Source organism: Cibotium barometz, chromosome 9, assembly GCF_041138505.1.
Source record: "Cibotium barometz isolate CiBa-2024 chromosome 9, ASM4113850v1, whole genome shotgun sequence".
NCBI lineage: Eukaryota > Viridiplantae > Streptophyta > Polypodiopsida > Cyatheales > Cibotiaceae > Cibotium > Cibotium barometz.
This window is the reverse complement of record NC_141054.1, coordinates 24,553,516-24,568,180: the sequence shown is the minus strand read 5'-3', so window position 1 is coordinate 24,568,180 and position 14,665 is coordinate 24,553,516. Positions and strand designations below refer to the sequence as shown.

General features: G+C 40.5%; 1 protein-coding gene across 1 annotated transcript; it reads right to left on the bottom strand.

The window, feature by feature from the left end:
- Positions 1-1,475: 1,475 nt before the first annotated feature.
- LOC147635359 (protein SHOU4-like) lies at positions 1,476-8,555 on the bottom strand. The gene is made up of 5 exons (XM_086802603.1): positions 7,037-8,555; positions 6,570-6,934; positions 2,820-2,975; positions 2,420-2,631; positions 1,476-2,322 (listed from the first exon to the last, which is right to left on the bottom strand). The coding sequence occupies exons 1-5, from the start codon at positions 7,563-7,565 to the stop codon at positions 2,130-2,132; spliced, it is 1,455 nt and encodes a 484-aa protein (XP_086658729.1). The 5' UTR covers positions 7,566-8,555; the 3' UTR covers positions 1,476-2,129.
- Between the last annotated feature and the right edge of the window lie 6,110 nt (positions 8,556-14,665).

The window sequence follows — 14,665 nt, the reverse complement described above, 5'->3', positions numbered from 1 at the left end:
AAAGCCACTATGCAATTTCTAAGACCATACTATAATTGTTTAAAGCTTCATATTGTCCACATGCCACTATGCCCAAGCAATCATTAAATGCACAAATGGAAAGTTAGGTCATTTCCCAAACTTGCCAAAGTACAATCTTGGCTCCATCAGAATCTACTCACAATGCTTCAAATCATCCAACTCCATCTTACATAGTATATATACATTATATGACATCACCACTCCCCCCACCCAAGAGCAAGGGCAAATTCATACATAGATCTCTGTTACTATAGCACAAACCTTCATAGATAAACCATTGAACTGAGTTTCTATCAATTCTCCGGAGATGAGGGGCAAGACTCAACCATGATCAAGGTGAAAAAGCACCATCTCTTGGTAATGCAAGATGTCGGCTCAGGGCAAGCGGCTCCTGGCTTTGAAATGGTGGCGACAAGCTCTAGAGAGCAATGACGAGCTCTAGTGGTGGCAACAGCAAATGACACATATCTACACCTATGACATCATTGCTTAACACATTCGCACATAAAACAGCTATAAGAGGTTGTGCACACACATAAACACACCAAGCCATCTAAGGGACTTTTCATACACACGAGGCTTCAAATACCCAACATGTGTGAAACAGACCCTTAGATGGCTTAGGGGTTTTATGTGTGTGAACCTCTTATAGCCGCTTTTTATGTGTGTAATAAGCAGTGATGTCATTGGCCTAACCATGTGTCATTGATTCAATGAGTGTGATGTGTCGAAAGATAAAAACAACCAAGAATATAATTCAAGAATGACAACTTGAACTTTTTAGTCAGTCAAAGCTATTGTATGCTGCAAACACTACAATGCCACTTAAGTTAAACATCAGTCAAAGTAAAACAAATCTTCTTGTTTGAAACATAGGTTTAGGCCTCATTCATGTGTCCCACAAAGTGATCTACAGAGTTCATCAAGAGGCAGCACTCCTTGTGAAGTGGTGTTTTTACTATGAAGGGCATCTAACTTTTGGTGGCCAAAGCCCCCCTCTCCCCAACCCACATTCCCCCATTACTATCTGCAGGCAAGTTCAGCACCCATGTGAAATTCAAGAGAATATTAGCTAAGTTATGCTAATTGGAAAATCAGTCCATGTGAGATTGGCCTACACATCCACTCATCTGAAGACTTTGAAAAGACTGGAGAATCTTTGAGCAGTACATGAGTACATACATACATACATATCTATCTATCTCTCTCTCTCTCTCTATACATATATATGAATTCAAGAGAATATTAGCCAGGTTATCAGTCCATGTGAGATTGGCCTACACATCCACTCATCTGAAGACTTTTGAAAGTCAAAAGACTGGAGAAACTTTGTGCATAGCTGATGAGCAGTAATGAGTGTACATACACATATGTACATGTGTGTGTGTGTGCACGCGAGGCTGACACACAGGCTTTCGAAACAATGGACATCACAGAATTTGCCAACCATCAAGTACACGAGTTACAACTTGCAAGTATATTAACATGAGGTGGCAAAAGAACAGCCTCAATATCACCAATAAAACGTTTGATACTACAAATCCTCTCATTAGTAAATGTATGTACACCAAACAGGCGCCATAAGCATCCCATGCTTACATGCTGCTAGCCTTTCTAGGGCTGCCATATATGTCCAGTTATCATACAGCCTAGTTAGAGGCAAACTGGTCTTCTCTGCTATTGAATGCCAGAACACGTCAAAAAGGATGGTATTAGAATTGCGGCATTCCGCTCCATAGTAGCTTCAAAATCCTTTCAAAAAAACTGAACCAGAAACCTTGCTGCTTGTCAATGTCTAGCTGAAAACACTCTCTGTGTGCAGTGTAGAGCTTTCCATCAAAAGCACCAAGATGGCAAGAAGCAAGCTGTTAAGGTTTCACACAATAGCTGCAAAAGCTTGGAGTCTATCATGTTACGGTTGGTGTCACCTTATATGTGAGGTAGGTACACAATGGCAACACGATATACATGCCTGGCAAGTGGGAAAGAAGCTGCTGGAGAACTAACACACGCTTTTGAGAAGATGAAGGGAATTATTCAAAATAGTGCCAGCTCTAATGCTGCTATGTTTTTAAAAAAAATCCCACAGCACAACATTGGAATTCATATTAGACTGGTATCACATCATCTTTCGAGTTATCTTGGCATATCAATACTATCCCACATAGATTAGCAGGTAAAAAAAGCCTTCTCCACTGGCAGCTTGTAGAGACAGGGTCAGATGGCGGCACAATCATCAACACATTATCGGTCCTTTGAACCACCCCCATTACAGTAACCATGCTTCCTTCCTTGATATACCTGCCATCGACACAATACCCACTTCTTAATCTTTAAATAGGACAGTTTAAGAGAGAATGACACTACATTTTGGCCATGGAAAATGGCCACAACATACCCTTCCTTCAGTCTCATTACACGGTCATCACTAGATAGATTACGCTCAGATAGCCACCGCAAGAAGTTTGATGAAAACTCTCTATCCTTCTTAGTCACGTCCACAATGGTATTATCCTCCACGTAGGGTGTTACAGTTGCACCATAGCCTACTTTAACCAAGGCTCTTAGCCCTGACTTGTAGTCCGATATGTAGAAATCAACTACTCGGCGCTGCAACCACGACAATACTATGTAACACATCTCTAGAGAAAACACACACACACACACATGCACACACATACAAGCAGACATACATCCATGGATGCTGCATGCACGGACGGATGCATACATACATACATGCATAGCTTATACAAATTTGTTAAAAAGCAGCATGGACAAGAGTATAGCACTTTACTGACCTCCATGTATCTCAAACCCCACGTGAAAATCTTATGTTTTGGTCTTGCAGGTTTTGCCTTGAAATTTCTATACTCATAGAGTCCACATGATGTGTAGACGCACCTACTCACTCTCTGATACGATGACTCAAGAGGCACGCTCCCGCAAGTCACGATCTGAAACAAAATGGGCACAGACGAGATTTCACTCTTATGTTAAGTCATTGAAAATAAATTATCCTCAGGGCAGGCCAAGCGATGCCTACCTTCTACCATAGTAGAAAACTGATTTCACACCTGATAAAATGGGCATCAGGAACTGAAGCCAAAGGGGCAGTTTTCACAGCAGCAATGCCAAGACAGCTTACTTTTCAAGGATGAAAAAACGACATAAGAATCTTCTATGCTCACAATTTGCATGCACCCTCGCTCATGTGCGCATGCTCTCTCTCTCTCTCTCTCTCTCTCTCTCTCTCTCTCAAACATGCCCAAATCAGCATAGCTTGTAACCAACAGCAAGCACACAACGCCCAAATTTGGGCAACTGCTTAAGCATCCAGAGAAAACCATGCTCAGCCCAAAAGGTTGGCACCCAATGTTTAGCAATGGGCACGTGGTCTGGTCATACCAAAGAACAAGGAATTCCGTTAGCGCCAGCAACCAGCCAGGCCTGGAACAAATGCGCCAGCCCACATATATCAGTGTCTAGGAATCCATCTTGATGCATTCGCCAGCCCACATAAATCAGCGTCTAGGAATCCATCTGATTAATGCATCAAGGTGAAGCCTGTCAGCAATCAGCAAATATCCTGCAGCCTCTGAGAGAGAGAGAGAGAGAGAGAGAGAGAGAGATGAGTCTTCAGACACAATAGCCAAAGCCAGCAGACTAATATGATCCATATGCCAGTGTTAAAGTGCAGGCGATGGAACATGAACCCACGACCTCTAGGATTAGGAAAACCGCTACACCAGCACTCCACAGAGAGAGAGAGAGAGAGAGAGAGAGATGCAGCATCTGTTGGATCTGCTCATCTGCCTCAGCCATGAGAGTCTCAAGGTCATGAAAAGGTCGTGGCACACCTTGATGTCTTTGCATGATAAGGCCCACCTGTCTATAAAAAACAAATCAGCAACAAATAGCTCAACTGAGTGTTCACAATTGGAGCAGAATTTAACAAAGAATGGGCAGCTGAATTATGAATGGCGCATGAGAATGCTGGGCAGAGAAGATAATAGAGGAGCCCAAAAAGGTTGAAAATAAGAGCTGCCAACCATGTGCAGACAGGCAGCCAAAACAGCCCCAGGACCAGGCAAAGTGCTCTAGATTTAAGCAGGGGGACAAAGGGGAGGTTCCTTGCCTACAAAAAGGACAGTCTGCTGACACTTTCAGCATTCCAGCCTCCACAGCAGCCTTGCACACAGATTTTGTCCCCCCAGAACCCCCCTGAGATGCAGCAGAGAAGCAGAAGAGGAAGAGTACATTAGATTCTTCCATTCTGGCAAGGTTCTTGCATTCACCTGTGCACAGAACCCCCAGAAACTCAGACCCAGCATTGCCATCATTCCTTGCATTATCTCCAGAGACCAGGATGATGCAGCACATGATAATGCAGGTGCATCAAAACCTACAGCAGCAGATGCAACAACTGTTCTGTACGCAGGTCCAGCAACAAGCTCAGCAGATGTCCCAATTATTGCAACTGATGGAAAAACATTCAGAAGCAGGACAAAAACTTAAAAGTGCCCTGATCTACCCTGTACAAGGCATCAGTAATCATAGCACATGCATCTGAGGCCTTTCCGCGTGCCCAACCCTTGTCCTGGGCTGTTGTAGGGATATCCAAAACCTGCCCCAAATCTAGTCCATGCCAGGACCTGCTACTCCTCTGCTGTCGAATTCTGCTCTCCATTAGCCAGTGCTTCATGGACTTACACACCTTTGAAGGCGTGCCCGCTAAGGCTGTTTGTGAGGAGGACAGGATTTGTGACTGGCCCAGCACTAACCTCTGGGCGCCTGACCATTCACAAGGGGAGCAAACAACCCACACAGAAATCCGGGGATGTTGCTTCTGCAGGTGACATCTTCAGCCTGCTCAATGCTGGTAGAATAGCAGCATTCTCATCACAAGGTCTAAGACAGGGTTACAAAAGATCCTGCAGGGTGGCAAGTTTTTTCTGCTGGGTTGGTGTTTGCTGCGGACAAGATGTCCAGGGCACACACCCCCATACTCTCCTGCCATATGGATGGGCATCTGTTTGTGAAAGCTCACAGGTGCCTGACCAAGGGAACTCCCCCGTGGCTAGCTTTCCACAGCCAACAACCTGGCTGTGTCTGATGCCTGTTTGTGAGCCCATCCTAATCTACCCAAGTGCATCCCTAATCCTCACAATCACTCTAGGCATCTGTGCATTTACGTACAAAAGGGCTGGCTCACAAATGACCAACACTACGGTGATGCACACCCTATTGACATCTGCATCCATGCTAGGAATGATGCTTGTGGCATCCCCTTCTGCTCAGCTAGGACCTGGTGCTCACTGTTCACTAAGAAATAAAATCAAAATCTAACACAAAAAGCAAATATTTGGGAAAATGGAACAGAATGAGTAAACTGAATAAAAACACTAAACAAAATTATCTCTGAACATGTAATGCATAAGCCGTGCACAGGTGTGAAAAATAAAGACTTTGTGAAGCAGTCCAGGAATTAGATTTCTAAATCGAGAAATCAAAGCATTTTCACTGTTACAAAGACAAGAATATCTATAAACTTGGGAAGTAATTACTCCAAACTTGTGAAGGACTAAACTGGTTACCAGGCTGAAAGAGCGGGAGTATGGGCATGGCAAGAAAACCTTCTGTACTCCTCTCTCAGTTGCTAATTCCTATTGCAATAGAAAGCCATGAACTAATCTGGGTTAGCCACTGTTGTATTCTGGTGCTATGGGCTAGATTAAGAGCAAACACTGAAAAAGCTCTACTCGTGAGACCTGATATTGCGAAGGAACGAGGCTATAAACATTTATGTGGAAATGCACAAGGGTACAGTAAAAGGCACAAGAGCTGGTGGGCATGCAAGGAAGAAGAAAAGGACCCAGACAAAGATCAGCCAGACCTGAGGAGTCATAAGAAGGAATCAGCAGACAGGGTGGAGCAGTGACATCATCTATGCAAGATGGCAAAAGCAGGTCACCCACAGAAACATACACTCAGGGGTTAGGATTTCTGACCTAAATCAAGAAAGTATTAATGATGGTCTCTCAACCAGCTTTAGCCTGCAATACTCAATCAATAGCTAGTTCGTGAACATTTGTGGAGTGACCTAGCTCACCACGAGGCCATAGCTCCCGACTCCCGAGTCCCCTGTGGAGCAACCCCCAGCCAAAACACCATGACTGAAATCTCGAAGCCCCGGTTGACCCATTAAACCAGGACCCAGATGTAAGAGTCCCCATTAATGAGACTATTCCTCGGTTATGTAGATGTTATACTAGGTGAGAGTGTCCTTAACTTTGAAGTCGCTTTACACTAGCCCATTCATTAGTAAATTATTAGTAGCCACTTATTAGCATTAGTCCAACCTCTTCAGTGTTGCCAGTCTAGCTCTGTATTTCAGAGACATAGCACCCACATGAGAACCGGACACCAGCAGCCAAGCTGAAATTTGTGAATGCAAGTGTAATCCAGATCATCAAAATGTTTCCATGTGCACGGCAACAAAAATCTCCAACTTTACAGTTTTTTTAGTAAGATTAAGGTAGGCAACTCACTCCAGTAATCTTCACATATTGGCCATCCTTGGCATCACCCAATCCGAAATCCGGATATCTAGCCACAAACCCCGTGACCACCCTTCTTCCCATACATGTGTTCCATGTCAGCAGTAACAATACAGCACCAAACAGGCATACCACTATGATGAGCAGAATTGCATTCTGAACAGCCCCCAGTATGAAACCCCCGGCAATGAAGCCGATGACAAAAAGGGGTACCACAGTCCATAAGATAACTCGGGGGAGATTTCTGATGATAGAATAACTTTGATCAAGGGGAAGATTGTTGATGGCTTGATTGCTGGGGTTTTTATTGGCCTGATTGCTGTAATTTCTGGGGAAAGAATTGCTCTCAAGGGGGCCTGAATAGCATTCAAAAATCCAAATGTTAGGAATGAGACTATGATCAAAATCTTGCAGGTTCAAAACACAAATTTGCAAATTCTCTACGATGAAACACTGGCCTGAATGGTTCCGTGATGCAGGGCCGGATGAGACAGGGCCAGATGTTATGAGGCCAGTAGCAGGGAGATTCGGGGTAAGGGGACCAGAGTTTTGTCGGGAGAGAGGCCCAGACGTTTTCAAATTGGGTCCTCGGGTATGGCCAGGTTCACCCATTTTGGAGAGAGGGTCGGAGTGTGAGTTGGGGCGACTGAAGGAGCCCAAGTGCGTGATCTGTGGGGGAGGCGGGTTGAGGGGCCCTGAGTTGGAGGAAGAAGAGGCCCGGAATGAGCCTGCTCTTACTGATGCTGATGATGATGATGATGTGGGAGGAGCCAGGGTGGTGTTGATTGGCCCGGATTTCTTTGTCTTAGGGGTCTCCACACTGATGTCAAACATCTTGCCAAGCTCTCCAGATTTCTTGATGTCTCCCCCTGTGTATGGCATTGCAGTGGAGGTCATGGTGGGTGCCCTCTCCTTGTACTGGTCAGGAGCCCCGGACACATACAGCCCATTGCTGAGCTGGTGTGAGAGTACCCTTATGCTGCCCATCTCTGATTAGGGACAATGTGGTGAGATAAACAACTAGGGCAAAACCAGCTCACAGATCCACTCTCTTGGGTGCCCAAATCACAACTTTGAAACTGCCTAAATTCCACCAATCACTGTGAACCCTGACTTCTGAACTCAAATCAGATAAAAACAGCAGACAGATCCACTCTCAGGCGACTAAATCCCACTCTCTGCCCAATGAGAGCAATGTACACCCTAATTTCTCAGCTGATCTTTCACAAAAACCCTACAGTGGACGTTGAGAGAAACACCAGCACGATGAAAGCTTCTGTAAAGCCCCAGTTCCAGCCTCTGTTTAACGCTAATCTGCTTGGCGGACCTTACCTGTCAGAGAAACCCTGCATTTTGCGAGAAAAACTTTGCCCCTGTTCTTTGGCACCGATAAAGCTTTTGAAAAGGCCCATTTGCTACTGACTTTTGCAATCAGAACACTGTGAACCCTACTTTCTTAGCTGAGCTTGCCTGTCAAAGAGACCCTGAGATGCATTTAAAGGAAAAAATTTCCCTACTTCTGCAAAGACCCAACTCCACTCTCTGCTCAATCAGAGAAATGCAAACCCTAATGCGTGATCACAAAAACCTTGCGACAGAAAAGGGAGCTTGCCTGTCAAAGAAACCCTAGTGAGCACTTCGTGAGAAAAGTGGCCTTGATTGCTGGCACCATGAAAGCTTCTGCTGCTGCAGAAATCCATCAACACACAGAGAGACCAGCTTCTTCTAGCCCTCTGCTAAAACTTTTCACTGTCTCGTCTCCAGCTCCTTCTTCCATCTTCTTTGTTGTGCAAATTTCAAGGACGCCAAAGACAGCTTTTTCACACTCCTTTTCGCTGCTCTTGATTACACTCCAGTACCTAAAATATAGATATACAGGTTGGGAGAGGGCCCATAGATAGTAAGCAGTCAGCAATATGTAATGTAGTTGCATTGTCATTGTGGGTTGATGAGGGACATTTAAAAACCTTCATAAGGGGTTTAGCTGGTGGCCATGGGTGTGCATGTAGGACATGATATTTCCATATATCAACTTCGGTGTCGTCGTATGGATCGGAGTGGCTCGGCTATGAATAAATGACTCATTCCTTTCTCTCTCTCTCTCTCTCTCTCTCTCTCTCTCTCTCTCTCTCTCTCTCTCGTAGAGGAGTCACCTTGGACAGAGCCATTGCAATCTGTAGAGCAAGACGCTCACGACCACGAGGATCTCGTCCACGACTCCCTCACCATCGACAGATTTGAGCCATCATTGCCCGCCACCGGAGAAGTTTACCGCAACGATTCAGCGGTTCAGCTTTCAGCTCTTAGCTCTCTTAAGATGTTACTATTTTCATTCTTTCTTTCAGATTTGTTATGATGAGACCATCATCAGTTGTACCTTGTTTTGGTCTCATGGGTCATTTCGGCCTTTAGGAGACGTTAATATATCTTTCTTTCTTCTCTCAGTCCATGCACCTCGATGCCGTCATGTGGATCATATGTGACTCACCTATGAAGGAAAAGAACTCCTTCCTCCCTCTCCCTCTCTCTCTCTCTCTCTCTATCTATCTCTCTCTCACACACACACAAAGGCATCTACCAAATGGGGTGAGGGTTGCCATGGCCAAACCAAAGTCTAATCATTTAAGATGAGAAACACTACTATATGGGAATCCCCAATCAGAGAACTCTCACAATTTTTGCCAATTATGCAAGATAGGGGAGATCGAGGCAATGATGCACTATCTTTTAAGGTGACCTCTCTCCTATGAAAATTGAAGTAAATGGCATGGCTAGTTTCAAGAGATTTTCAAATCTCTAACACATTTCATGCATTTAGATTAGAGATGCATGGGCCTCTTCCTCCTAGAGATGTACCCAATAGAGATTGACTCCTAGAGAGACGCTTCATCAACCATAGACAATCAACATCTTATGCTTTCAAAATATAAATCAAAACCATGAGTGGAAGTTGTACATGCAATTTTACTCTTGGGCAATAAACCAAACACCATGCTCCATTATCATTTCCACATGCATTGGTTAGGGGAAAACCCCGTAGTACTGTGACGGCCTTTAGATTACCCCCAATGAAGGTCAAAATGACCTCCAAAAAAGTTTGATTTTTTAACATAAACATAATCACAATTATATAGAAAAAAACATTTATATATCAATTTTTCCTTAAGAAGCCTGAAGTAGGACAAGGAAGGGGGCAGTGTAGGTGCAATAGATTACCAAAAGAAGAACACGGTTTCAATCAATTAGTGCGAGCCACATAGGCATGTTTGTATTGAATGATGTGCACTTTCACCTTCGAAAGGTTAAAATGCATTCTATTATTGGGAGTATTACCATGTAGGTCTTGGCAAACTCCCCCTTACTAGGGATTTCATCTTAAAAACTTATTTTCATAAAAGCTCTAAAGCCACGACAAGGATAGATTTGGAGAGGTGGTGTAGTTCGGGTGATAGTCACCATACGTTTGAAGACAAAAACCAAGCATCCATCCACTAATAAGTAGTGACAAGCAACGGTCAATATCCATGGTGTACCAAATCTTGAAGGGGCTCAATCCTTCAATTGATAGGTATATCTAGGAGGTAAACTCCCATATCATCTAGGACTCAAAGTGAGGCTATGCACATTTATAATCATGTTTCACCCCCTATTCTCGATAGATTGTAATCTTATGGTTTGCCTTCTTATATTTTTTCTCAATTACTAAGTGATATGTAGTTGTCAGATTTATATACTTTTTTGTCATGCCACTTCATATGATGGGTGTGTTTTCATGAACTTACTTTGTCCTTTGTGGTCTTTTTTAGAGGTTAATAGTTCTCTCTCCCTCTCTCTCTCTCTCTCTCTCTCTCTCTCCCTCTCTCTCTCTCTCTCTCCAAAACATGGTTTCTCTTTATCCTATTAATTTTGGGAAAATTTGCAAGTTTGTGGAAGAAGGAAAGATGCCTCCTTCCTCCTTATAGCTTTTCAAAAATAGTTATAATTAGATAAATATAGTAGTATATGTTTGTTCAAAGTTAATTTGCAAGTTCGTGGAAGAAGAAAAGATGCCTCGTTATAGCTTTTCAAAAATAGTTATAACTAGATAAATATAGTAGTATATGTTTGTTCAAAGTTACTATTTCTAGTGAGAAGAATTCTTGTGAGGTTCACTCAAAGAAGTTTCCTAATCTCTTAAACACATGGAAAATCTATTAGGTATGTAAACACCACAAGCACACCAGTAACATTCTTATATGAGATTTTCTTTTTAAAACAATTTTATTTGTGAAAAAAGTTAAATAAGCTAAGATGAGCATGGTTATTACCATCATCAACTGTCTCCCTTAGAAGCACTAATCTCAAAAACACATTGTCTCATGCTAGTTTTCTTATATGTTTTTTTTTCTCTTAGGAGCATCTCTTGGTAGGCCATCGGCATCACATCATGCTTTAGGCCGATTTCATAAAACATTGATCCTTCACTCTATACCATCTTCAAGCTTGAGAAACAAAATTTAAAAGGAAACGTGAATGGTTTCATGGCGTAAGATAGTGATGTGAATAGCCACACTGGATTATAGCTCCAAAGCTCACACACTTAATTCATGCCATTGAAGGGTCAAAATGGTAATAATAGAATCTAGAGTGACTCAATGTATCCTTGCCTTGATGTTTCTAGTATCATAAATTGAGACACATGAAAAAAATTTGATCAAATGATTGGGCGAGTGGGCTCACTCACTCCTACATTCATATGACACTTGTTAGTTATTTCTAATTGTATGTTGGTCTTAACGATAAGGCCTTAGCTATTCTAAACAACACCTAGATGTGACTCATAACATAGATTCTACAACATGGATGCCTAGACAACACTATTATACCAAATATGATCTTTGTTTGTAAATAAAATTGGGCAATGTTTCCATCTAACATGAGAAAAAGTGGGCTTAGTTGAAGATTCTAGGCCAAGAGAACATTTTAAAATCTTATTTATCTTTCTAGCATGCAAAGGTCACTCTTTTTTGGAGCAATAATAATATATATACCCTTTAATATAAAATCTTAGACCTATCACATTTTTTGAATAACAATTTTTTCCTTGAAGCAATAATTTCCTTTAAGGAAATTTTTAGAATGTTACCCTAACAAAGAACTTCATTTTAAAAATTTTGCTAAGTAATTTTTAAAGGTAATCACACCTTTGGGCATGTTATTCTTAAAAGTTGGTTCTCCTATGTGTTCACATTTCCCATCTCTCCTTTTCTTTTCAAAACTTTTAAGCTTACTATATGTTTATGACTCCCACTATTATAGTATTCTTTATACTTCTTAAGGAAATCTAAACTTTTGAGCTCACTATGTGTTTACACCTACCATTATTACACTAATCTTTATACTTATTTCAGAAATCTAAGCTTCTCTCCCCTCCCGTTATTAAACTAATCTTTATACTTCTTGAGGAAATCTAAGCTTCTCTCCCCTCTAGTCTATTCTTTGAGAGTTAAACCTCCTCTATTACTATTGCCCCAACCTTCTCTTTCAGTATACACATTATTTACTATGTGATGCTTTCACATTTTTAAGAAATCCATGACTTAGAGGCTACTTCTCAATGCTTTTCATTGAAGCTACCTTTGGATTATTAAAATATCAATCATCTTGAATTCCATACTCTAAGGTGCTTACTAAAATTGTGTATATACTTATCAAAAGCACATTAAGGTAAAGAAAAGTGGATGAATTCTTGAGTAACAATTTTTTGGGTGTGATTTTTCAACGAGCAAACTGAAGTTTTCGCAAGCATTCTCTCTCTCTCTCTCTCTCTCTCTCTCTCTCTCTCTCTCTCTCTCTCTCTCTCTCTCTCTCTCTCTCTCTCTCTCTACACACACACACACACACACACACACATATTAGTGATACATTTTGGCTTTTTGAAGCTCCTAAATTTGAGCTACAGTTTGAGCATTAGGAACCTCTAAAGATTACACAAGTATTTTCTATGTCTGCAATTATGATTATTCTTGAATATATCTCCTCACAAATGTGTATGCATGTTATGACTTGAATAGATATCATCACAAATGTATATGCTAAAGTTCATAAAGTTGTAAATTTAAAATCATTCAAACTCCACCTATTCAATCCATATTTAAAGTCCCATGTCTATAAAATCCCATTCAATCAAGGATCTTCAAAACGAAAAAGGGTATGATCTTTGAGCTCTACTCAACCATAAGATTTATGGTGTTGGCAAGGTTCCATGTCATCATAAATGATGTGGGTATGTGGTGGAGTGCCACATCATCAGAGCCTCTCTATGTAACCATAAGCTTTATAGTGTTGGCAAGGTTCCATATCATCATAAATGATGTGGGGATGTGGTGGAGTACCACATCATCAGAGCCTCTCTACGCAACCATAAGCTTTGTGGTGATATGGTATGGAGCCACATCATTAATGAATACACCATCCATGATGATATGGCACCTAACAATAATTTGGCAACCTACTACATCAGCACAAAAATTATGGTTGCGTAAAGCTCAACTAACCATACAATTTACTTTTTGAAGCACTCAATTCGAGGTACAATTTAAGAGATTTGTGCCTTTAAAAATTGTAGAGAGAGAGAGAGAGAGAGAGAGAGAGAGAGCTTGCAAAGAAATGCTTGCCCAAAGAAGTACCCCCAATTCTAAATCTTTATACACATCATACTGGTAGGCTAATAAAGAGAAATTATTTTGCACAAACGAAGGACAAGTATTTGATGGCTTCTTGAACAATAAGCAATGATATAAAAAAAGCATGCCAATTCTATCTCACTTTTTTGTGTTATGAATATGTTACATGAGATGTTATATTTTCATGTAAATTCTTTTACTATCTTTAAAGGTCTTGCATACATACTACCCTCAACCATCTTAAAAGATAGTAAATTCTTTTACTATCTTTAAAGGTCTTGCATACATACTACCCTCAACCATCTTAAAAGGTCTTATATACATACTACCCTTAACCATCTTTAAAGGTCTTATATACATACTACCCTTAACCATCTTTAAAGGTCTTGCATACATACTACCCTCAACCATCTTTAAAGGTCTTATGTACATACTACCCTCTCTATTTCAACTATTTAACAATTAACAATCTTTCAACTATCCTTTATGTATCCACATTTCCAAAGCCATAAATTGTATGCATCACCCTCTACTGCAAAGATAACAACCTAGCAAGAGAAGCAAGATATGCTTGATTTGAAACTCTAATTAATACATAAAGTAGGTCTAATGTTTGTTAGCAAAGTCACCCATGTTACCCAAAAGCATATCCATATCTTATTCATAGCTATCATGGGTATGTTGTCCATTTTGGTCACTTTGAAGAATTCGATAAGTTGTGTGTCTTCTTGTATGGGAAATTTCTTTAAGATATATTGATTAAGTGAAAAATAATACAAACACTTTATAAGGTTCTATCATTATGAATTAATTATCTACTATAATTTATATATTTTTCATGTAAAATATTTTTAATTTAAAAATGTTTCCATCAAAAGCAATGTAAGTGGCTAAGAAGTGATTCAATCACATTACACTAATCATATTAAATATCTTGCCTGTTAAGGAATACAATTAAGTGATTATGATAATAGTTTGTGTGTTTATGCATGACATCATGAAAGTATTTTCAAGTGTGTTTACAATCATCATAATGTGTTTTCAAGTGTGTTTACAATCATTATAATGATTAAAATATCACTCCCTCTTAAAAAACAAGGAGTATGAGAAAATTAAAGATAGAACTTCACAATATGTATCTTTTTTTACTTTTCTAGATTTGTCAACCTCTTTATTGAAAACAAAAATGTGTTTTGTTTATTAAACCACTTTTTGCATATAGGTATAATTAATTTTACAAATTAAACCACGTTTTACATATAGGTATAATCAAATTTGCACATAGGTATAATCAATATTAAACCACTTTTTGCATATAGGTATAATCGATTTGCATACCAAACATGAATATCACACATTGATGGAACCTTGGTGTAGCTATTTTGTTTATGCACATCCTTGAACCATGTTCTTGGTCTAATA

Excerpts from the sequence above, each read along its gene's own strand:
- LOC147635359 (XM_086802603.1), bottom strand. The coding sequence starts at position 7,565 with ATGGGCAGCATAAGGGTACTCTCACACCAGCTCAGCAATGGGCTGTAT. Across the intron at positions 2,976-6,569 it reads AATATGTGAAGATTACTGGA|ATCGTGACTTGCGGGAGCGT; the intron begins GTGAGTTGCCTA and ends ATTTTGTTTCAG. Across the intron at positions 2,632-2,819 it reads GGGGTTTGAGATACATGGAG|CGCCGAGTAGTTGATTTCTA; the intron begins GTCAGTAAAGTG and ends TCGTGGTTGCAG.